Source organism: Dama dama, chromosome 24, assembly GCF_033118175.1.
Source record: "Dama dama isolate Ldn47 chromosome 24, ASM3311817v1, whole genome shotgun sequence".
Classification (NCBI taxonomy): Eukaryota; Metazoa; Chordata; class Mammalia; order Artiodactyla; family Cervidae; genus Dama; species Dama dama.
This window is the reverse complement of record NC_083704.1, coordinates 11,169,181-11,193,693: the sequence shown is the minus strand read 5'-3', so window position 1 is coordinate 11,193,693 and position 24,513 is coordinate 11,169,181. Positions and strand designations below refer to the sequence as shown.

The following is a 24,513-nucleotide window of genomic DNA, read 5'->3' as shown; positions in this document are numbered from 1 at the left end:
CTTATGACATTAGCAGTGTTTAAAGAGCAGTTTGATCTGATAGTGGTACTGTGGGATGGTGAAGGCAGGAATTCTCTCCACTTAACAGATGAGAAAATCGATTAAGCAACTTTTCATTTATTCCTGCATGAAAAACCATATCTGTGCTAAGGTGCTGGAGAGATTCTTTGTGTAAAAGCAGATCTTAGCTTTGCCTTCATGAAGCAAATAGTCTACATATAGAGATACTGCATGCAAATTAATCAAAATGATCTGCACAGATTAATATTTTCAAGTGAGGGAGAGGTACATGATGCTATAAATATACATGGGACAATTTTCCTAGTTGTGCACTCAGGGAAGTCTTCTCTAAGCAGGTGATAGCTAAGAGCTGAAGAATGAGTGGAAGTTAGCTGGGTGAAAAGACGAGGGATGAATTCCAAGCAGAGGAGACAGCATGTACAAATGCCTTGTGGCAGGAGACAGCCTGACATATGCTATGAACTGAAAGTCAGGGTGGTAAAGCTGAGAAAACTGCGAGGGGTTTTGGGGGGATAAGATTGGAGCCAGACGTGGGGGACCCAGTGGGCCAGGCTCATGAGTCATTCTAAGTACAATGAAAAGCCTCTGAAGATTTCCAAATCACTAAGTGACATTTGCCTACTGAAAAGATCACTGAAAATATAGAAAGTGGATTGGAAGGGACCCATTAGGATGGCATTGCCTTAGTCAGGTCAGAGATGATAGTTGCTTGGATTTAGAGAGAAGTGGTAGGAATAGAAAAAAATGTGTTTGGAAGGTAAAACAGAAAAGCCTGGAGAATATACTGGATCTTGGAAATGGGAACATGAGGGAAGTTTATAAGATGATGCCTAGGTTTCTGGCTTTAATAGTTGGGTTGATGGTCGTGTCAGTCATTGAGATGACAGTTTTCAAGTATACAGTGAAAAAAGCAAGAGCAGTAATTCAGTTTTCAGTTGTGAGCATTTGTGTTTGCAGTAATTTCAAAATATCTAAGAGTATGCTCTTGGAGAGTTGTGATATACATGGGCCTGGAATCCTGGTATTTTTATGAAATTCTAAATTTAGATGTTACCGGTCATGGATGAGATTCCTTAAGTCAGGCATTCTCAACTCCTGCTCTTTAACTCAACCTGGGAGCTTTAAAAAAAAAAAAAAAATTAAAGGAAAATACCACCCCCACCCCCCACCAAGAAAAGTCCCAATGGAGACCAAGTAAATCTGAATTTCTGTCAGTGTGTCCCAGGCACTGATACATTTTCATAGCCCAACAAGTGATTTTAATGAGCAGGATGGAGACACTTTCAAATAAAAATAAACCAGGAGCGGGAGAAGCACCGCTTGCAGGACAGAACATGGAGGGAGGAGAGCAGAGGGCTCAGGCTGCCTTGAGGGCATCTGACATTCCCTGCTCGGGAGGCGGAGTGCCCACCTGCAGGGAGGGAGAAGGAGGAGAAAGTCCAGGGGAAGTCTGGGGGCCGTGGAGGAGAGTGTGTCCAGAGTCCCATCTTGTTGAGTGTTTAAGACAAAGAGTGACAAATATCCCCTGGATTAACAATATGGGTGTCATGTGTGACTTCTGTCAGAGAATTTTTGGTAGAATATTCAAGACAATCCCAGATACCAGGTTACAGTGGGTAGAAGAGATAAGTGGTAGGAAATATAGTAAAATTACACAATTCCATGACCCTTTCCTTGTAAGTCCTGGGATTTTTCTAACTCCTCCTCTGGGTTCTTTTACTGAAATATTTAGAGGCTTTTTAAGTATTAAATTGCTGAACAGGCCCCTCAAAATCTCACTAAGCCATGAGCACATTCTGTATCACCCCCTCCTTCACCTCCAGGTTTATAGTTGAGCTAGTTTCCAAAGACAAATTTAATAGTATTTTTTTCATACTAAAAAGGAAATGATTATTTCCCTTTTATTTGTAATATTTTTTAAACATATGTCCCATTTTTCACACTTTTAGTATGTGTTAGTTTCCTAAACATGGTTGAAAATAGAACCTAAATTGTTGAAAAATGATGTAATGTCTGTAGAGTGCTTGGCACGTGGGGAGGTGATACACAGTAAGTAGTATTCTTTTTCCCCTCTTTACCAAAGTTTTTTTTTTTCTTCTTCTAGATGTTAGCATAATTGCATTAAATCCCGTGACTATAAATTTAAATGTGTCTGTTTAACTTACTTTAGCTTACTTATTTAGGGTACACATTTACTCAGATTCAATTTAGTGTAATCACCTAATTATTGGAGAAGGAGATGATACATAGTAGTCATCCTCTAGCTTTCTGGAGAAAGAAAGAAGGCTTACAGAGTAACCTGGTAACTGTCTCAGGCTGGGGTTCCTGGGCGCTTAGTGAGCAGGGTGTTTATTAAGGGCAACCCCTAGGATCTATATGGGTGCTGGAGGGGAAGGAAACAGCTGGGCAGAGTTAGGAGTCAAGCCCCCATGCAGGCTCTGAGACCCCACCAGCGACTCCATGGATCTCTGGAGCTACCCTGGCTCTGCAGGGTGTTCTGGAGCTGGGCCCACGTGGCCAGGCCTGGTTGGTCCTCCAGATGGACCAGTCATCAGCTGTGGATGACCACAGGACATGCCTAAAGGGGTTAACTTAGCAATGCTCCCTGCTGACAGCATTCCAACTCTCAGCCACGGACCTTCACAACAGGGATCCAGGCAGCACTTCATAGTAAAACCATCACTCTGTAAGAGATGTCCATAGTGCTCTTGCCGTTTGTACCAACACGTGAGTGTGGTGGAGGAAAGCCAGGCTCTACAGCTGACTGCTAGGGTAGCTCATGGTAGTAGCCTAATAAACCTGGTTGCCACGACAATGGTTTTTCTTTAACCAACCTCCAAAACAGCATCCGAAGAGCAAAACGGCCACTGCTCATGGCTAATACAAAGACTACAGATGCACTGCTTTGCTCTCTCCCACTGGAAGCAAAAGTTTTCTGTAAATTAAGACTTCGAAGTAGCTAGTGTCCCTAGCGCACCAGCTACCGGCTTTTGTCCAGCCATGACCAGCACTGTCACGGTCTCTGTGTATTTCTTTATCTCTGATGGATTCGTTTCCAAAGACTCTCCCCACACTTCAGCAGCCACTTGGTTTCATAAAACTGTGTGCATTTCTTGGGACTCCATAGGGATGGTTTGACTCTAGCCATAGAAGTGAAGTGTTTTTTATATCTATCTAGTTATACGTATGAGGTGTCCCCAGTGTTTCTGTTAGTGGAAGAAGCGGTTCTGAAGAAAATGATTGAATTTATTGGCTGGAAAGAAGGGGATGGAATATTTAACCCAGGTAAGTACAATTAGTTATTGCCTCCATTAAAGCATCTGCAATTTTATTCCTGCCTTAATATGAGGAACAACTCCCTGCAGATTTCCACATGACATGAAGTTAGGTATGAATCATGCTCCTTGGGGAGGATCAAGTTTGTGCCTTCCTCCAGAGTATGATATTTTCTGTAAATGTTACAGAAATGACATACACACCAACAAATGAGATGTCTAAAACTTTGGATTTATATCCAACACAAATGAATTTATCTACTGGTGGGAGTTTGAAGGGCTATTATATGTTTATCAAGCTTATCAATTCATTTTACTTGAGAAGTTTCCTGAATTGTATTTTGTTTCCCCTACAGTCTTTCTTGGGTACCAGGGAGGAGCATATACTGTCATTTTATGGATTAAAGACAGAAAGAATATTATTACTATTAGCTATGGACACTTGGGTAGCAGCCCTACATCCATAGATGGGAAGCTTTGAGTTTAGAAAAACTCTGGAATGAGAGAAGAGACCAAAACTTCTGGAGTTGGAGATGAGGACGTGTGTAAAAGGAACGGGAGGGGGTCGTCCCGTGATTTTGACAGTCATTTGTCATTAGACAGGTGTGCCCACAGCCATCCATGCCTCCCACTGTAGCTGGCACTCTGGGGACAATGACGTCATGCTATCCATATTTCCATTTTTGTTTTTGCAGGTGGTTCAGTGTCCAATATGTATGCCATGAATTTAGCCAGATATAAGTACTGTCCTGGTATTAAGGAAAAGGGGCTGTCTGGCTTGCCAAGATTAATCCTTTTCACATCTGCAGAGGTAAAAATAAAATTATTTTTGATATGAGATACAGATTTTCTGAAAATGAACATGTCATGGAAGAGGGCTTGTTTGTTTGGGGGCTCCCAAGGGTGCTTTTTGTCAGTGTGTAAGTCATGTGCTCTGTACAGCGTCGTATTTCATTCCAGAAGAAATTCTGATGCATTTGATGTTGTAAGCCCTGACCACCCTCATTTGTATATCACCTTTACTTAAGATTTATAGTCTGTAACGTGTTGTTGGAGAAAAGAGAACACTTAATTTCAAAGTGCCACCTCTTTCTTTGAATCTCTGCTTTGAGCGTCTTATTTATTAGAATTTAGGTGATTGCTCCTGATCTCAGCTCTGTCTTCCGCTCCCATCTCCTTGGGAAACTGATTGTGTTGAGTGGCTAACGTGAGGGCCCTCCGAGGAAAGGGAGGTATTCAGTGACAGTGAGTCACACAGACACACGAGGGGGTGTTACCACAACCCCCCACTGCAGTGAGAGGCCAGACTGGGTGAGCGCGCAGGCCCGTGCCTAGGCTGCCCGGGGTCAGCTCCTGTCTCCACTGCCTACTCTCTGAGTGACCTGGGTAAGTCGATGCATCCCGCTGAGACTCAGTGTCCTAATTTATAAAGATGACTGTATCAGTTAGCTCTAATATGTAACAGATTCCTCCTAAACCCAGCAGCATGCAGCTATAGCCAGACATGGCCCTCAGGTTTGGAGACAGCCGAGCAGCGCTGGGCTTACCTGGCCTGTGGCTGCTCTGGGCGTGGCTGGGCTGGGCTGACTACAGGGATGCTCCAGCGGGCTGGTCCACTGTTGTCCTGGCAGCGGTGCAGGTGAAAAACAACACCGAGACACGCTGGGCCTCTTGCGTTCCGGGCTCAGAACTGGCACGTTGTCGTTTCCCCATCATTTTCTTGGTAAAGTAAGTTACATATAGGAACCCAGATCCAAGAAGTAGGGAAATAGACTTCACCTCTTAAGGAGACTCTGTGCAAAGCTGCCCGGAGAAGGGATTGGATGCAGGGGGCGGTGAACAGCCTGGAGCCACAGAAACGACCCAGGAGCCGTGTGAGCTTGGTTATCACCAGAGATCGAATGAGTTAGAGCATGTAGAGTGGTACCTGGCGCATCCTAGACAGAAATGGTAGATCTTTGTAGTAACAGGAGGAGGAGAGGGCTTTCAGGTGGCGCTAGTGGTAAAGAACCTGCCTGCCAGTGTAGGCGGCATAGGAGACACAGGTTCAATCCCTGGGTCAGGAAGACCCCCTGGAGGAGGGAACGGCAGCCCACTCCAGTACTCTCGCCTGGAGAATCCCATGGACAGAGGAGCCTGGCGGGTACAGTCCATGGGGTAGCAGAGTCAGACACGACGAGCACCTTAGCACACATGCTCTCAGAAGGAAGAGAACGACCCAGCTACACTAACGTGGGATGCAGCTCAAATACTGTCTTACTTGGAAAGGATGCTTTTTATTTTTTCTGTTGGTGGTTCCAGTGGGGGCCTCTGTCCATCCCACCACTGCTTTTTCCCCACGTCCCCTCCTGTACCTCCTGCAGTAATCCTAGATCTCCTGTCAAACACATGAGATGGGCAAAAATCTGACAGTTTTCTGTTAACTCCAACTGGACTTTCCTGTATCTGTTACTCTCTTCCAAGAGCAGAAGTTGTTTTATTACCACAGAAGTATAATCTGTGCGGGAACCTGACCACCCCATGTGTTTCCTCTGTCCCGCCTGACCATTGGTTAGCTCAGCACCAGATGCAGAGTGGACATTGAGTTGGGGCAGCTAGGGGGAGGCGTCTCATCTGAGATTCTGAACTTACCTCCCCAGGCCCTTCCTCACAAGATGTCCTTTCTGTAGCAAAAGAAGGCTATTTAGGAATGTGGACTTCTAGGGGAAAGGCTTGAGATTATGATGGAGTCTTGAGACTATGATGGAGTAGAGTTTCCTGCATGGGTTCCTACCCTCAGTATTTCAGGCGGAGGAACCCTAGGATATCAGAAATGCAGAGTCCCTTCTGCATTTGAATTGCTATGTCCATGCCTGGAAAAGCTGATTAAAAGGGGGCCCTGCTATCAACACAGTGCCTTTACTTTTGCCTTTTCTCATTCATCATTTGGTTTAAAAGGTACCAGAGGAACGTCCCTGGCTGTCTGGTGGTTAAGTCTCTGTGCTTCCACTGCAGGGGGAGCGGGTTCAATCCCTGGTCAGGGAACTAAGAACTTGCATGCCATGTGGTATGGCCAAAAATAAATTAATTAATTAAGAATAAATTAAAAAAAAAAGAATAAATAAATAACATGTACCAGAGTTCTTTTATGGAATAATTGGCCTGGAAGTGGGGAAGAAATTTGTGGAAGACTAAAATGAAGATGATGCCTGGGGAAGACCAGTAACACAGGTGTAGCTGGCAAATTGGGCATGAAAAAAAAACTGAAGCCTTGTGGAGTTGTGAAACCAAGAGCTGAGTATTTTTTAAAATCTCTGTTGGAGATGTGTGTGCAAAAAGAGGTGAAATATATGCCTCGGCTGACGTGCCAGCAGGAGATGAAGCCAGAAAGCCACACTCGACCTGCGTCGTAGTTTGCTCGGACCGCTCTAGCAAAATACAGAGTGGGTGGCCCGAACAGAAGACATGGATTTCTCAACAAATCTGGAGGCCGGGCATCCAAGATCGACGTGCTGGTAGATTCAGTTTCTGGGGAGAGCCCGCTTCCTGGCCTGTGAGCCTCTTTGTGCTCACGTGGTTTTTCTTCTGTCCATGCTTGTGGTCAGACTGGGATCTGCCTCGTCCTTCCTACAAGGACACTCATTCCACAGGAACTTTGCCCTAGTGACCATCACACTGGGGGCCGGACATTTGAAGGGACCCAAGCATCCTGTCCATAACAAAGTGAACTCCACAGAGCTGTGAACACACAACAGCCTTGAATAGATGCATGTCTGCCCCGTCCATCCACGTTCTTCTTTGTAGCTGTTTCTTTGTAGCATCCTTTTTCCTTGCTCTGCCAAAGAGACCCAGGTCACAGCATGTGTATTATTTTAATTCGTACTTCAGTGTCCTCTTTACCACTACTTACAACACATCCATTCCTTACTTAGTTTAAAAGAGGAATTAAAGCTGTGTTCCCTAAAAGATCCTAAATACTAATCTTTTTGTTATATTCCCCTTGTTTGCTTTCAAGTGCTGACCCGTGGTCTCCTGATTATTTCCCCAGACTGTTTTGTTCAGTGGCCTTACTTTTCTAGTTATTGTGCAGCCCTACATGAACCAGGGCAGCTATTCCATCTCTACCTTGCAGAATGTGTGTCCTCACCTCTAGAGGTGTTTTGCATAAGTTCAGGTGTCCACAGTCACTCAGATATTGGTGGAGATTGGGCCGATCATAGCAGAGACCCTATAGCATAGACTATCAGTGCATCCACAGTAGCCCTGCCTTGCCAGAGGGGCCCCAAAGAAAAGGGAACTTTTGGAGAGAGATAATTAAAGTAAAAAACATTTGTAGCTTGGTTAGCAGTTAAATATGAACGCTAGTGTTAAAGAATCCACATGCCAATGCAGGAGATGTAAGAGATATGGGTTCGATCCCTGGGTCGGGAAGGTTCCCTGGAGGAGGGCATGGCAACCCACTCCAGTATTCTTGCCTGGAGAATCCCACGGACAGGGAGCCTGGCGGGCTACAGTCCATGGGGTCACAAAGAGTTGGACATGACTGAAGCAACTTTGCACATGGGAATTCCTTAAATTTAGAGAAATCTTAGTTTTGTCATTCAAATCATTTTGGAAATCAGCATGAAGTAGTGCATATTGTCTGCCACTCAAAGGCGAGGCGGAAGGAAGCCCTTTTCACTCCCAGGCCAGCAGCCAGTTGTCGTGGTTCCTTTCCATCAGGGTCCAGGCTGGGGTGGGGCAGTGAGGTGACCAGAGTACATGTCTCAAGGTCACACCTTCTTAACTTTTGCACTGGAGGTGCCTCACCCCCTCCACCCACTTTGTGGCCCTGCTCTCTAGTGAGGCTGCCCCAGGTCCAGGACCATCACAGGCGTGGACGGGGTGAGCAGGTGCTTTCCAGGATGTCATGCAGAAAGGCAGTCCATCTGGATCCCGACTCTGCCTCTTTAGGAATCGAACCAGCTGTGTGCTCTTGGAGAAGTCCCTATACTTCCTTTTCCTCGTTTCCTAAGGCATGACAGTCATGATCGTGCTCTCCCCACCGCCTGAAGCTCATCTGGGCACTGAACTAGCCAGCGTGTTAGAAGGACTCCGAGTGTCCACAGCACAACCCCTGAGCATGGAAAACTACAGTGCTCTGAGAAAATCAAGGTCACAGAGGAAAGCTTTTCTGGAACCAGGAATGAAAATTTCCATGCAGTTCTGTCCTTCATGTGGGCATTGGCTGTCTTGTCTTTATAGAAATAAATGCCTGCTGAGAATCGTGCACCTTCTGTGGGACGGTGAAACCCAGCCGGTGAAGGGAGCAGGCATTCTTGTGTCTAAACGCAGCTGTTATTTCTGAACTTGGCTTCTAGGTTTTTCCTTCCTTTGAAGCTACTCAGTATATCTGAAGCATCACCCTTTCTTTTTTTTTCCCCCTTTCCAAGGTTCTTTTCCTCCTCTGATGTTTTCAGATGTTTAGACTTCAGTTTTTCAGACTTTGAAAAAAAAAAAATCTGTCCTTATGCATTTGAGACTGCCATTGGACTCCCAGTTTGCCCAGAGATATCCAAAAATAGCTCCAGAAGCTATTCTTATTCTGATGATGATGGTTTTATTCAGCAGATCCATTGATTGGGGATATGTTGCTATTTTTCAGGGCAAAGCAGTGTGATTTTCCTTACTGGCATATGTCAGTGGGGTAGGCTGCTATTTATCATTCTGAAATCAATAGCTGTTTGGTGCCAGAGGCCCCAGTCTCTGGTGAGAAATAATTCACCTTAGTTGTCACCTTAGCTATGGTGAACTGATGTAGCAAGTAGAGAATTAACTATGTTTTCAGGTACATTATTACTCTTCACTATGCATGTGTTCTTGTAATAACCTGAAGTGAATGCATCCTAGAGGCATTTTGAATGTGTCCTATTCGATATTTGGAAATTAATTTTTTTTAGGATGATGTCATTTCTCCTGATGGTGTTACTTCGGCGTGTATTTTTATAGAGTTAAAAAAAGAGCTCTCCATAAAACTCTCTTGACAAAAGAGGGGAAAAATTACCACATTTGAGGGAATGTATCAAGTTAAGTGTGAAGGCATGTCTACTCGTTTAATGTATTCATACCTACAAATTAAATGACTGAGGATTTTTTTTTTGTACGATAATGTCCTTTAGCACCTTCAGTTTTTCTGGCATGAAAAAGAATTAACTGACCGCCTGTCCATGTTGATGTATAAAGAGAAACATCTCCAGTGTTTGAGTGTTAATTATTTTATAGGATTTATGTAGAGAGAAAAGGCCCAACAATCCAGAGTATATAGTACTATTTGCCAGTAAGAAATAGACAAGACCTAATTCCAAAGACAGCTCTTAGCCTCATTCCTGCCAGGGCTATATCTCATAGTATATATGTAAATTAGTGTTACTTCTTAAAATTTTATTTTGTTTATTTACTTTTTGGCTGCACCACATTTGGGATCTTTGTTCTCCAACCAGAGATTGAGCCTGTGCCCCCTGCAGTGGAAGCACAGAGTCTTAACCACTGGACCACCAGGAAATTCCCAAGCTATTATTACTTTTGTTATTGTGATTTTAGCCACATTCCCTCATGTCTAATTTCAGTCCTATAGTCAGTATTAAACGAGACTAGCCAAGTATCTGATCAGCATGTATAACTCATTGTTCGCTCTTGAAAATGGCTTCTTCTGTGGTCTGTGATTACAGTTTTTGAGACAGAGTCTTGATCACCCCTTAGAGGGTTTTTGAGTCAGCAGTGGACTAGATTCTGTTTCCATCAATACTGAGTTTTATTGGAAGCATCAAGAGAAACTTTTCCTCAGTGTTATGGAAAACAACAACCTTCAGTGACCAAGTTTGTTCATACACCAGGCTCTGTGCTGGCTGTTTACATGCATGAACCGTTTAACTGCATGACAAACAGATGGAGGAGGCACCCACATAGCCACTTTATAGATTAGCAAATCGAGGCTCGGAGAGCATGCGTTCTTTGCTCAAGGGTCCATATCTGTAGGGGAGAACTTGGAATTAGATCTTGGTTTCTCTGATCCCAAGGGAAGGCAGTGTTTTTGACCACCATACTGAAGAGCTCAGTTGAATGAATGCCTTTTATGTTTTAAGGCAATACTACTGCAGCGATTGGGCTCAGCCGTGGGACACACCCATGTGCTAATACGCAGTACTTTTTTCACGCCGTGTATCCGTGTCTCTCTCCCCCTCGCCTCTTTGAATGTAGTGTCATTACTCCATGAAGAAGTCTGCTTCCTTTCTTGGGATCGGTACTGAGAATGTGCGCTTTGTGGAGACAGATGGAAGGTAACGGGGGACAGGATCCAGAAGCCTGGCCGGGGCGGTGGCGGGGGACATCGGTACCATTTACAAAGCTGTCCCACGTCTGTTCTCTGCCGAGTGTGACTGTGTCCCAAATCTGTTCTCTCAGAGGAAAGATGATACCTGAGGAGCTGGAGAAGCGCGTGCAGGAGGCCAAGAAAGAGGTGCGTGGGCCAGGAGAGGAGGGAGGGGAAACGTGCGCGTGTCTGGGCCTGAAGGAGAGGATGCGGGAGAGGCCGGGCCCCCTCTGTGTGTCGGGGAGGGAAGAGGTCCTCTCAGGGTGGGCGGAGGGAGCTCATCTGCAGAGCTGCTGGGTCTGGTGCTTGCTCTAAGTGTCCTGTGGAGCTTCTCGAATGTGCTCATTCCCAGGGGGCTGGAGCCTGTTGAAACACGGATGTCAGTCTGTACCAGGTTCTTGCCTAGAATAAGCTTCAGAAGCTTGTTCTGGCCTCTCTTGCTGCTCTATAGCTCCTGACTCTGAGGATGCCTCAGGCCAAACCAGTTACCTCTGGGCTGCATTCAGGATGGTTTCTGACTTCTTGATCACACGATCCTCCTGGGTTGTTTCCCTGTGAAGCCCATCCGTAACTGTCACCCCCGCTGGGTCTGAGCCTAGTATTTCTGCTCTGGCAGACTGTCCTCTCTTCTTGGCTTCCAGACTGTTTGAAAGCTGGCCTGCCCATTGCTGGAGGAGGCAAGGCATGGCCCTCCTCACCTGCTCTACTGAGGCAAGGCCTGGACCCGATATCTGCTTTATTTTTAAGCCTGACATCAGCCATCTTGCTTCTTGGGCCAAACGCCTGATGGATTAGGTCCAGCCACTCCTATGCATCCTTCCCATCCCCTGGAAGCCCCGCGGCCAGTGAAGCTTCAGACCCTTCTCCCATCACTTCCCAATAGGCAGCAACAGCGTCAGGTGTGTTCAGATTTTGAGCTGTGATAGAAGTTTCTCTGTCCTCAAAGGGCTTCACACTGAGGGATGAGTTCTTTTATTTTTATTTTTTAAGTTTTAACATTATATTTCTGTTTTTCTGTTCTTTTACTCTTTATATAGTTTTTTAACTTCTCCAGAATTCACCTTGTCTGGAGCATGGTTTGATATTCTCTATTTAAAAGTTCTGCTTTTATTGCAGATGTACTGGCTTCTGGTGTGTGTCCCTTAGATCTGTGTTTTTAAAACATTCCATTGACAAATGGATTTGATAGTTGTTTGGAGGTACAGGTTAACAGATTTCTTTATCCTCTTGAGTAAAATTCTGCATTGAAACCTGTTTGTTCTGCTGTGGACTACAGATGTCACCTTTAGCTTTATCTATATTTTAAAAATCTAATTGTATCTTTTTCTACAGAAGCTCCTATCAAAGAAACTTATGTTGTTAATGCTTGTTGGCGGGGAATATTGACTCTGCTTTTTGTGTGGTTCATATGATCCCTTCCTTCCATCCTCCCTTCACCCTTCCCTTTCTCTCTCTCTCTTTTTCTTTCTTAAATTTTAAACTTTTTATTATGGAAAATTTTAAATATATGTAAAACTAATATAGTGAGATTACACATACAAGTCATACAACTTTCACCATCATTAACTTTTGCTCCCATTCCCTCCGAACACCACTGGATCATTCTGAAGCATATCCTACACATTATGACATTTGATCTCCAAATAATTCCGTATATCTGCAAAAGATACTTACTTTCTCTTTGAAAAAAAAAAAAAAAAAAAACAAACCCAACCCATAACACACTTCTAAGAAAGAATAAGCTCTTAACATCAGCCAGTATTCACTCATTAGATTTTTTCCCATTGTCCTTTATAATAAACAGCAGGTGGTCTGAATAAGGATTCATATAAAGTCCATGTGCTGCGTTCAGTTGATTTATCACATCAGTGTTTTCCCACCTACAGCCTTCTTTTCCTTTATCCCCCTGCAAGTGATCCATCGGAGAAACCAAGTCCTTTGTCCTGTAGAGTTTTCCACATTGTAGATTTTGTCGATTCCACTGAGAATTTGACTTTAAGTGTTCCTTTACCTCCCCGTCTGTTTTCTGTATTTTCTGTTTGGCTGTTAGGTATTGAGACTTGGGGAGATTCAGGTTGGAATTTTTACCAGGAAGACACCATGGGTGGCATTTTGCCCTTTAGTCAGCAGACGTCTCGGGCCCCCTTCTGTTATAATATTATTAGTCCATCTATCACAGAACTCTGCATCAGCCTCTCACCTCATGGACTTTGCTGCCATTTGTCATCATTGTCTAGACCCACTATTTCATTAGTGACGTTCTAGCTAATTCTCTCATTCCTTCTTCATTTAGTGGCAGGCCTACTATCATAAACATTTTTGTTCCTTCATCCCTATTTAGTTACCTTAAGGAGCAGTTTGAACAAGCCAAGACAGAATCAATATTTTATTTTTCCCCTTATTTACCAATTTTCACATTAGTGAGTGAATTACCAAGCATCCTGAAAGACAGCCAAACAGTTTTTTCTTTTTAAAGTATCGTGAAGAACTCATCTTCTAACATACTGGATGGATTTTATTCCACAGCAGTCATTATTATTTTCATCGTCCAAATTTCTGTTTGTTTTGACAATGAAAGTCCATGAAAGGGGCATATCTGAAGCTGAAGACTTGAAAAGGGAAGTGTTTAAAAAGTAAGAATTGCTTTAGGCACATTTTAAAGTAGGGCAGCAGGGTTAGAGTTGGTCTGTCTCGGTTTCCTTTCATCAGTTGAAACTTGAGCTTGGATTCACTGAGGACAGACCTTGCATCCATTCTGAGATCTTCATACCTCATGACTAGTTTCTTTTTCTCAGTTCTTCAGACCTAGTTTTTTTGTTTGTTTGTTTGTTTCAAACTTTTAATTTGTGCCTTTACAGAGGTAGCAGATAGTACATCAACTCTGTTTTTCTTCTGGGATTCAATTCCCTGACCAACCACAATCAATTGTTTTAATTGACTGAGCTGTGACCTTTACCCTGATGCCGTTATAAAGATGGTGAAAGCCACAGAAGCACCAGAGGTTCTAAAGTGCTTATTTTAAAAAAAGAAGACTAATATGATCGCTGAATAAGTGGAGGTATTTTTGTGTATGAGGATTTGAAATGACAAACTTGTTAGAGAATTCAGCTGATTGGCAACACACAATCATTATTATTTCCACCGAGTTTTCTCATTAGTAGCATGAGCTATGAGAAAGGGGAAAAAACATGGAAGGTTAAATCCAGATTACAAAAGTTTAATTTCTGGGTCTTATATTTGTAGCTAGATTGTTAAAAGGGTGAGGAAAACTCATTAATGGGCTATAATAGCTAGCATAGATATTTTTCACAATTGTCAGGATGTCATAGAGTTTATTCGGAAAGCCCCAGCATTAAAGACACCTTCAATGGTTTTAGTAAATTGCTTTTTCTGTTGCTTTCAATGACTGATGTAAATTTGGTCGCATTTCATTTAGGTCACGGGCATGACAAAGACATAATCCTTTGGTAGTTGATTACAGGACAGAAGCCCTGAAGCCCGTGGTTCCCAGGGGCTCTGTCAGCCACGGGCCCTGCTCCCAAGAGGCTCAGTGGACTGGATTCCACGGGTCACAGCCCCCTCCCCACACAGCAGGTGGATCCACTGTGTACCATCACTGTGATTCCTGGGCATCTCAGCCTGGAGATGTGGGCTGAGCATCCTTGCTCTAGATGGCCTCCATCTAGAAGCCAAGAAGTCATGTCTTTCTGTCAAAGGTCAGCTAAATTGGAATGAATCTGGTTCAAGCAGAACACCCCTGTTGTTAAATGGGACATAAAATATATTATAAGAACAAGTGTCTTTCAATATAAAATTGAGGGGGAAAAGGACTCATCCTAAAATGCTTACTTTGACGAGTAAGCATTGTCGTCCCTGACTCCTGGTGCTCTGGATCAGGATTCTACTTTCACTCCCCACCCCCATCTTTGTCTGCAGATTTTCCCCTCAAGGCACACCCTTGCCAGCATGGTGGGATTGCTCTGTCTGGAAATAGCCTCGTGTGCTCTCTTCTGTGGGGCTGCCGTGCCTGCTGGGCTCACTTGGCGGGAGTTAGCATTCCTGTTCCCACATCCTCCCTTTCCTCCCATTTCTCACGGTACCTGCTCTCTCTGCAAGATGCAGCTGTGGGCTAGATGAGGAGGAATAATCGTGGCAGAAAGACACAGGTCCTCTTCTCCAGCACATTCTAATAATTTTCTCTATCACGGCTCTCATTTGGGGAGTGCATCCCAGTAAGGTTACTCTATCCCCTCTGTCACCAGATTTGTCCCCAGCACACCCGTTGCCTTGTAGCTACACTTCCTTCACCAGGAGATGAGCAGACGGGCCTAGGAGGCCTGCCCCTGGGGCTGTGGTCTGTCTCCCAGGCCTGTTCCTTCTTATTTTGGAGGCACTAAGGGGGCCCCCATGAGTCTCCCTGGGAAGGAGTTAGGAATCACACAGCAAGGCATTTTGCCATGGCAGTTGAGCTTATTCACTTTCTTTTTAAAATTTATGTATTTACTTGGCAGCACCAAGTCTTAGTTGCTAGCTTATTCACTTTCTATCTGGGGAAGCTAGAGAAGACTTAAGAAAGAAAATGAGAGTAGAGAGAATAAGGAGGCATGTGGAGCTGGGACAAAGGAGTCTATTACCATCGCATTTTCTATTTTCTTAAGCTATTTGTATGGCAGCCCACTCCAGTATTCTTGTCTGGAGAATCCCATGGACAGAGGAGCTTGGCTGGCTATGGTTTGTAGGGTTGCAAAGAGTCAGACACAACTGAAGTGACTTACCATATCAGGCAGAGGCCATGGGATGGAAAAATGTAAACACACTCCGGAATGAATGTTTGTCTCCAAAGAAACCAGATCAATGTCCAGATGTATAACGCCTGTGTTTGCCGACCTACTGTGGTGCGGATTCTCTGGTGACGATGATGATTCTTGAACTCTGACTTGTGGGTGCTTCTCGCAGGGCGCAGCTCCGTTCCTGGTGTGTGCCACGTCCGGTACCACGGTGCTGGGGGCCTTCGATCCTCTGGATGAGATCGCGGACATCTGCGAGAGGCACGGCCTCTGGCTCCATGTAGACGTAAGTTCACCCATGTGCGCACATCTGTTAAACCTTTAGCCTTTCTGCAGCTTTGGTGGGAAGTTTTTCATGCTCTCAGGAGCTAGATGTGAGCTCTCCAACTATTTGTATCTAAATGTACGTATATTTCTAATTGGGACTTCCTAGGTGGCTCAGTGGTAAAAAATCCACCTGCCAATGCAGGAGACACAAGAGATATGTGTCTTCCTGATCCCTGGGTCAGTAAGATCCCCTGGCGAAGGGAAATGGCAACCCAGCCCAGTACTCTTGCCTGAAAATTCCGTGGAGAGAGGAGCCTGGTGGGCTGCAGTCCATAGGGTCGCAAAGAGTCGGGCACGACTGAGCGATTGAGCGCAAGCAAGGTCATTTCTGATTGGGGAGATAAGCATGTCATATCCTGCTAGGTAATAAGGAAGAGGATACCCAAGACTCGATGGGTATTTTGGCTTACTTTTCCAGGTTTCCTCTTGTTTCCTCTTCTCTCCTGGATAGTTTCCTTGAATCTACTGTCATTAAGACAACACAGTGTGGAGGACCCCCTCCACACTGTGCAGTCGAGAGGCTGACTTAGGATTCGACTCTGCCTCCTCTTCATTGTGACCCCAACTCGTTGGGTTTTGGTTTCGTTTGTAAAGAGGGAAATAAATGCCTGATGTGGTCAGTAAAGGATCTTCTGGCTCTAACGTTCTGTGATTCCAGTCAGCTAGAAAATGCCAAACGCTACATAGCTGCACTGCATGCCGTAATTAAAACAGCTTTTGTCTGGATCTGTCATAGCTAGCTATTGGAGAGTGGTTTATACTTTTCTAACTTAAAGGGTTGGCCTTTCTGTGTGATTAGTTGTATAGATCCTGGGGTTGCTCATAATATTGTTTTCCTTAATTAAAAGTAACTTAAAATTCTACTTATTCAGGGTTAAAAAATTGAGTTCAGCTGGTTGAGAATGCTTGTTGAGCTTTCTGACTTTCTTTGTGTGTGGATGACACCAGCAGCTAATTAGTTTGATTCAACCTGGTAGAAAGAACCATTGAACCTAAAGATGAGACTTCAGGAACTTTCCTCCAGTGAGTGAATGGTTCATACCTTCCGTATCAGACAAAGAAAGGACAATATTTTTGACTCACTGAACATTTGTTTGGGGCATACACCTACACCTAATGTTATAGTTTGGATGATTGAAAGTAAGGTTTCTATGATATAATATCAAAAGAATTCTTTAGCAACTCAAAGCTTTCATTAAATGTATACTAATGTATACTAATATTTGGCAAAAGCAGCAGTAGTCATATGAAGCTCAGCAGAGTTACAGGTTTGATTAGTATGCAAATGGCAATATGTCAGGTAAATTATTTGTGACTTTAAATGAGATTGTAGAATTTGTATCTGTTCACATTTCAACTTATGTGTTATTGATTTTTATAGACTTAGAAGTATAATAATACATTATGTCCTGAAAGGTAATATGAAGTGAGTACTTTTGTGACTGTGGAAATAGGGGCAAAATCAACTATATGAGCAGTTAAACATTCTACTCTCATAAAAGAAACATCAAATATGGATTATATAGTTTATGTAAAACAGAGTAACTATAGAAGTTTCCAAATTGGGAATGATGTTAAGAGATTTATGGGGCTTAGAAAGAATTGTGATTGATAAGATGTGAATGAAAACCTCTCTAGATTTTTTAAAAATCAGAGGTTGAATTTTTTAAGGAAACCCTTTTATAAGGGAATATTTGAACCACGAAAATTGTTCTGTTTGCATGTTTATAGTATTAGATTAAATTTGACAACTGTTTGTGTGACTTATTAAAGAAATTGGCTCGAACACTGAGACAATACTCACTCACTCTCTAATATTACAGACATCATTCTGTTAATGAACATTGTAAAAAATGTTATTTAGTTTTGGCTGTGCTGGGTCTTTGCTGCTCCCCACGGGCTTTCTCTGGTTGCGGCAGCTGGGACTCCTCGTTGCTGTGTGCAGGCTTCTCATTGCCGCGGCTGCTCCTCTTGCAGAGCACAGCCTGTAGGCACATGGGCTCAATAGCTGTGGCGCACGGGCTGAGCGGTTCCACACATGTGGGATCTTCCCAGACCAGAGATTGAACCCGAGTCCTCTGAATTCTTAACCACTGGACCACCAGGGAAGTCCTGTTGAAAAAATTCTGTGCAGGAACACGTAGCTTTTCTTGAAGAAACTTTCTATACCAAGTTTATTAATTTGAAAGATAAAAAATTAATAACATTACAGTGATAACTTTGGCTTGTTTGAAGTTTTCTAGAGGGTATTTTAAAGGTCCTTTGAAATATTAAAAACTGGCATTTACTTGGGTTTCTTTTTTAAAATGAAATCAGGATTGCTTGTTCTGCATTTTCCTTAAAACCAAGTTGGCCAGCATGTACACCGTATCTTACTATTTCAAAGATACACATATTTTGTTTACATCATTAATATACCTAAGTGGTATGTTGATGTGATATGTTTTTCTTTCTCAGCAGTCCACATAAAAATGGTTCCCTTACATCTGATAGTGTCTGAAATTTGGCTAATCACAGTGCATTTTTAAACAGCTGAATAAGAAAAACCTTAGTCGTGTTGAAAGTTTTGGCTGTGAGAGCCAGGGTTATTGCAGCCTCTGCCTGAGACCAGGATTTCAGGGTTGGTCCAGCTCTTTTCTGAAGCAGAGGCTGCGGCCACTGCAAATCCTCACCCTCCCAGCCACGCTTCCTGTGGTGTCTCACCCACGTTCCTTCCCAAGTCCTCGTCCTGGAGAAGGTGGCAAACCCTACACTTAAAATCGGAGGCTCTAGGAGCTGCCGTCTTTCCCTTCCACCTGCCTCCACTTCCCTCTCAAGATTAGCCCTCCAATTTAAAATTATTAAGTAGTTACTAAAAAAGAAAAGCATAGTAAGATGGTACCCGTGGTACCTAACTCAGAGGTCCATGATGGCATCCGTTGGTTTGATGTTGTTGCGAGCTCTGAAATGAGGAAGTTACAGAGTGAGGCCAGTGTAAATAGGACACTGGCATCGGGTTGTTGGGTCTCTCCTTAGTTCTTCTGAGGACTGCACTTGTGGCTGAGCTGTTTCTAGCCCTGCCAGTACTGTGCTGGGCTTAGTTGCTCAACCATGTCCAGCTCTTTGAGACACTATGAACTGCAGCCCGTCAAATCCCTCTGTCCCTGGGGATTCTCCAGGCAAGAATGCTGGAGTGGGTTGCCGTGCCCACCTCCAGGGGATCTTCCCAACCCAGGGATTGAACTCAGGTCTCCCACATTGCAAGGGATTCTTTACTGTCTGAGCCCCAGGGAAGCCCCCAACCATGCCTAACCACCCTGTAAACCAGTGAACTGATGCCTTGAAAGAGCTCCTGGGATTTTAAAACTGCAGTCCAGCTCACTAAGATGGGCGGAACGTTGTCTACTCCTTGAGGAGGACAAAGAGGCAGAGGGCAGTGCGGGAGGCCCCAGGGGGCACACCTGTGAGTTGGGCAGAAGGGGTGAGAGTGGTGGGTGTGGCCAATCTTCCTGATCAACCCTTCCCCTAGTTGCCACTGGTAGGTTCTCAAGAAGTTGGAGGATAAGCAAATTGAGAAAAGCAGGCAACTTAGAGTTTAGCGTGTGTAAGAGAAGTAAAAGAACCTAAAATGTAAGTGATGTTCATGTTTGAGAGGGTCAAGTTCTTACAACCCAGGCCTGGGGAACCTCAGTTAGCAGGTTCAGATCAAGTTTTCCCAGAGGCTGAGGGCAGTCGCCTCCACAGCTCAGCTTTGGTCACACGTGGTCCGTCATGAATGACAGTGGGAGACACAGGGCAGAGACAAGGGGTTGACTGACAGTCCTGATCATCAGTCCTCTATCTGGGAATCTTTAGGATGTGCCTATGCACCAGCTTTGGCCCACAAACCTTTGGGAACTTCTGGGGTCATTGGAGAGTCTAGTCCAGGGAAGCAGGGCTGGAACGTGAGGCAGTTGAGGTTCCTTAGTGTTCATTAGGCAGATAATTGTTTTAAGCAAAGGAGAGGTGAGCTGAGAATAAGGAGAGGAAAGGAACTCCCATAGTCAGTGAGTCTGGAGGAGGGGAGGAAGAATCAGTGTGAGAAATAAGAACGTCAGTTTGGTACTTGACAACCTCGTGAGACATTCGCTCCCAGGGCCATGTAAGAGCCCAGCTCTGCAAGTGAGCGCCTCCTCAAGGGTGCACCCTGGGTGACTTGCTGTCTTGCGCCTGGGCCCAGCCCTGAATGGGAAGGCTGTGCTTGAGGCCCCCCTTCGCTGTCCACCAGTGAGCTCAGCTTTTGTGATGCTCTGAGAACCTGGAGACCTCTCATTTCCGTCCTCTTCCCATCTATGGGGCACGCAGTCTTGCCATTTCTTTCCATATGATATTGGGCTCTTTCTTATCTTTTGTTGGAGTTGTCAACATTGAAGGACTATTGTGTACTTTAGATTCTAAGATTTTAGAGTGTGTGGACTGTCTTTTGTCCACAGGCAACTCAATGAGTTACTTACCAGTTTTTTTATAATGTGGGGATTTAATTCCGAAGTGTCAATGGAGACCCATCTATTGCAATGAGGTTCAGACACCTGAGTAGAGTTGGTGATCAAAATTTCCCAGAGTCCATTGGGAACTCAGACCAGGGCTCTGTGACAACCTAGAGGGGTGGGATAGGGTGGGAGGTGGGCAGGAGGCTCAAGAGGGCGGGAACATATGTGTACCTATGGCTGATCCACGTTGATGTATGGCAGAAACCAACACACATTGCAATTATCCTTCAATTAAAAATAAATACATTTTAAAAAATTTCCCAGAGTCCATATTGGTTGATATCGACTTACTGTATCAGATGACAACTGGCTGGTAAACACATAACACTGAAATAACGTGGTTTGGTTTGTATCACTATCTCAACAGGCTTCTTGGGGTGGCTCAGCCTTGATGTCCAGGAAGCACCGCAGGCTCTTGCAGGGTATCCACAGGTAAGCGTGATTTCCCAGGCCCGGGGCCTTTTCTTCAGGCAAGGGGATCTGTCTGGGCTGTGCCCACTTAGGTGACATTTTGATAATAGGCCCCAAACTAAGTAATAGTTTTGCTTTTTTAAAAAAAAATCTCCAAACAACAAACTCCCCAAACCACTCACACTGGGCGTCCTTTGGAGCGCTGACTTGGACGTGAATACTGAACGTACCTGCGGTGGGTCGTAGCATTCTTCCCACCAGAAGAAGCTGAGTCTCCCCTCCTTACCCTGTTTTTTCCTCTGTTTAACGTAACAGAGCTGATTCTGTGGCGTGGAACCCACACAAGATGTTGATGGCTGGGATTCAGTGCTGCGCTTTCCTCGTCAAAGACAAATCTGTGAGTTTTCCTCTTGTGGCCTTTGGGCTTGGAGGGGGGGGGTGGGTTACCAGATTTGCATTTTTGCCTGTGTTTTGTGCCTTGGGCCAGAGGTAGATGACAATCTTTGGTAAGTGTTGAGGGCATCAAATGGAAAGATGAATGGGCCCAGATAAAAGATGGAATACTTCAGCTCAGGTAACCTATGTTTGATTTAGGTGTTATATAATCTCATTAGTTACAGCTAAATGGTCTCTCTTGCCCTCTTTGGGGTTATATTTTAAAGCTCAGTTTTAAACATTGCCAGAATTTTTTTTTTCCCCTTGATTAAGTCCGGAATTTAAGTTATCTTGAAACTTCTCCTCCCTGAGAAAGGAGAGCAGATGTGTGTCACATATTAAATTGAATGCTTAATATGCTTAGCTGGGGCTTAACGGCCCATTTTTATGGGAAGACGTTGGTTCAGGGCTGATCTCAAACCCTGATTTACTAGAGGATTGACTGTCTCAAGCGATTGGTACTTAGCTTCTGTTGGAACACCGGGGAGTGCTGGAGACTGGTCTGGATCGCTGTGAGGCAAGCAGGCTGAGGTTCTTCTTGGTTAGAGGTGAAAACCCTCTGCTTTCTTTGGGTTAAATAAGGATCCTGTGGGCCGTGGCCCAGGCTGCGAAGTGCCGCCTCATTCTTAGAAATGCCTCCTCAAGATCTGCGTGCAGCATGTGGGTGATCTTTCACAGCCATCTGTTTACACCTTTCTCTTAGGGGACTCCCTTTGCCAACGCTAAAGTCATTTTCTCTTTTTAAGGAATTTTATTTCCAACGACAACCGTATTGAAAATCTGAAATCTCGTCTCGTCTGTGTCATAATTTTCTTAAAGAAAATATTTTGTGGTATTTGCATGTCAGTGAGTGCCCTTTGTGTTTTGAAATGACCAGAGAGAATACTCGTGAAAAAATATGAGCAGATTCTGCATCTTGGGAATGTGAATCTATTCTTTCATGTTTTATTAGATTGGCTACTCTGGACTGTGTTCCATGCCATTTAACTTTTATTAACTTAAGTTTTTAAATAATAGAGTGAAAAAAAATAAATAATAGAGTGACTGCATGTTATAACTGGAAGGTGGTTTAAGATTACTATACTATTTATGAACCAAAGAATATATTCAACTTGCCTACAGTTACATAGGTAGGACATGAGAGAGTTAGGAGTGAATCAGGTTTCCCTGTGGTCTGGACATAAGAACAAAAATACTATGCCAAGCATCCTTCAAGCACCAGGCATCTTACATCCGCTTTCCCCCTCAGCCCGTCGTCTGGATGACTTCTTTATCTGTTAGTGTGATGCTCTCAGGAGTGGAAAATTTAGACCCCAAATTTTATGACTCTTCTTTTAAATAACTTTCTAGCTTTTATAAATTTTTCTTGTTGAATGACATTTGGAGTGATTTAGCCAAGTATTGATTTACATTCATGTCCTTGAGGCAATTTAAAATTTTCTGGATCATCTAGCGCTATAACAGTGGTTAAAAATTTTTTGCTGAAGAATTCATTCCTGGATCTCAGTGCAAACTAAAGTCCCCATGTTTACTCACATGGCACGGATTAAGAGGTTAGGAAAATTGCGTTCACGGTGCAGAGAATGCAGCACTTTCAAAAGTTGTTCTTTTTTGATGAAAGACTGTTTTCAAATTAACTGGAATGCAGAGTGGAGCCGTGAGGTATGAGAGACGACCATCAGCTTAAGTTCTGTGCTGGGAGTTTTCTCCCCTTTTTGTACCTGGTTTCTGCCTCTGTTGTTCTTTCATACTTTCATTCACTCTCCCACAACCAGCTGCTTCCTACATAGATCAGGCACAGTACTGCTGCTGGGTTTAGAAACAGATGTGTTCCCCATAGTCAAAGAGCATATGATCTCACAGAGGAGACAGAGAGCAAAGTGTGCCTGCCTGTTGTTTGATTACTAATTTGGTAAGTGCTCTGAAGGCCATGTGGGAAATAGTTAATTATGTATTCACCAGCCATCATGATTCACCAGCCCTTCTCTCTCCTGATGCTCATCTAACCAGCCCCCCTGACAGGTAAGAGTCACCTTATGACACAGATATGACCTCTATGATGAGGGGAAAATGTGAAACAAATGTTTTGATTTCTGAGAGAGTTGGTATACACAAGAGGAGAGCCTTCTTTCCCCTTTTCTACCATGAATGCAGAAACAGTGTTGTATCAGACCATGATGTAGGGAGCTCTGACGGCCACTTTGTAGCCATGAGGTTACATGACCCTAAATTAAAAAGTGACAAGCACAGAATAGCAGGACAGAAAAGGGGAAAGTCTTGGATGACATTGTACTCACTTTGAAAGTGCCCACTTCCAGACTTTTTGTGATATAAGGTACAAGTAAGTATCCTTATTGCTATTATTAATAATAAAACTTCTTCCACCAGGTAATCTATTACTTGAAGCTAAATGTTCTGATATCTGAGACAGAAAACAGTATGTTTACTCAGGCTATAAAGCAGACCTGAGAAGTTCCAGATGGAAGGAACAATATGTGCAAAGTCTTTAAGAAATGAGGGTCCCTTTTTTTTTCCTTCTTAATTTTAAAAACTGAAAGAGGTTCATTGAACAATGAATAATGCTAAGATTGGCATGAGATGAGACCAAAAGATTAGGCAGTGGATGGATCATGCAAGGTCTTATAAGCCATTTTAACAATTTTAGATTCAATGTTTACAACAGTGTAAGAATTTTAAAAACAAGGAGTAATCAGGAAAGATTTCCATTTAAGACAGCAATTTGGAAGGGAACAGAATAGATACAAGAAGAGAAAAGGCTTGCAGTACCCAAACAAGAGCTGATGGTAGGGTAGATGGGAAAATGTGACAAAATTCAAGACATATTTCAGCTACCAACTAGATCGGGCTGAACTCCCAGTTACATATGGGACACGAGGAGGAAGCAGGTGTCATGGTTGACTCCCTGATGAGTGACGCAGCCGCTAAGTGAATGGTCTTATGTAAGGAGACAGAAATGGCTGAAGGAAGAGAAGATGCTAGAGCGAAATGTCTTAACTTCAGCATGGGCTATGTTACATTTGAGATTCCGGTGAGGGATGCAAAGGAAGGTGTCATGTAGGCAGCTGACATATGGATTCAAAGCTTGGAAAAGAGTTCTGGACTGGAAAACTAAATTAGGGATTGTTGAATGTAGGTGATGCTTGACATCAGAGTGGGAGGGCGTGCCTTAGGGGGAGCTTTGGAGTGAGAAGAGGATGGAGATCTTAGACCTGGACAACTTCAGAACCTGGGTTTGGGATAGAAGAAGAGGAACCCACAGTGAGAGAAATTTGAGCTGGAACGGCCAGGGAGACAGTAGGAGGACTAGGAAAGGATGATGATAACAGACTCGAGAGAAGCATGTTAGGAGGAGCGTAGCTGAAGTGTTACTTCCTTAGAGAAGATTCCCTGACTCACCCGTG

The 24,513-nt window shown here is 43.9% G+C and overlaps 1 protein-coding gene across 1 annotated transcript in view; it reads left to right on the top strand.

Moving 5' to 3' along the window:
- GADL1 (glutamate decarboxylase like 1) overlaps positions 1-24,513 on the top strand; it is a 245,729-nt gene that overhangs the window by 112,235 nt on the left and 108,981 nt on the right. Inside the window, exons 5-11 of the mRNA XM_061129086.1 lie at positions 3,200-3,306; positions 3,992-4,107; positions 10,512-10,591; positions 10,716-10,770; positions 15,580-15,696; positions 20,613-20,677; positions 20,972-21,053. Coding sequence (XP_060985069.1) covers positions 3,200-3,306; positions 3,992-4,107; positions 10,512-10,591; positions 10,716-10,770; positions 15,580-15,696; positions 20,613-20,677; positions 20,972-21,053 — 622 coding nt within the window. The remainder of the gene's footprint in view (positions 1-3,199; positions 3,307-3,991; positions 4,108-10,511; positions 10,592-10,715; positions 10,771-15,579; positions 15,697-20,612; positions 20,678-20,971; positions 21,054-24,513) is intronic.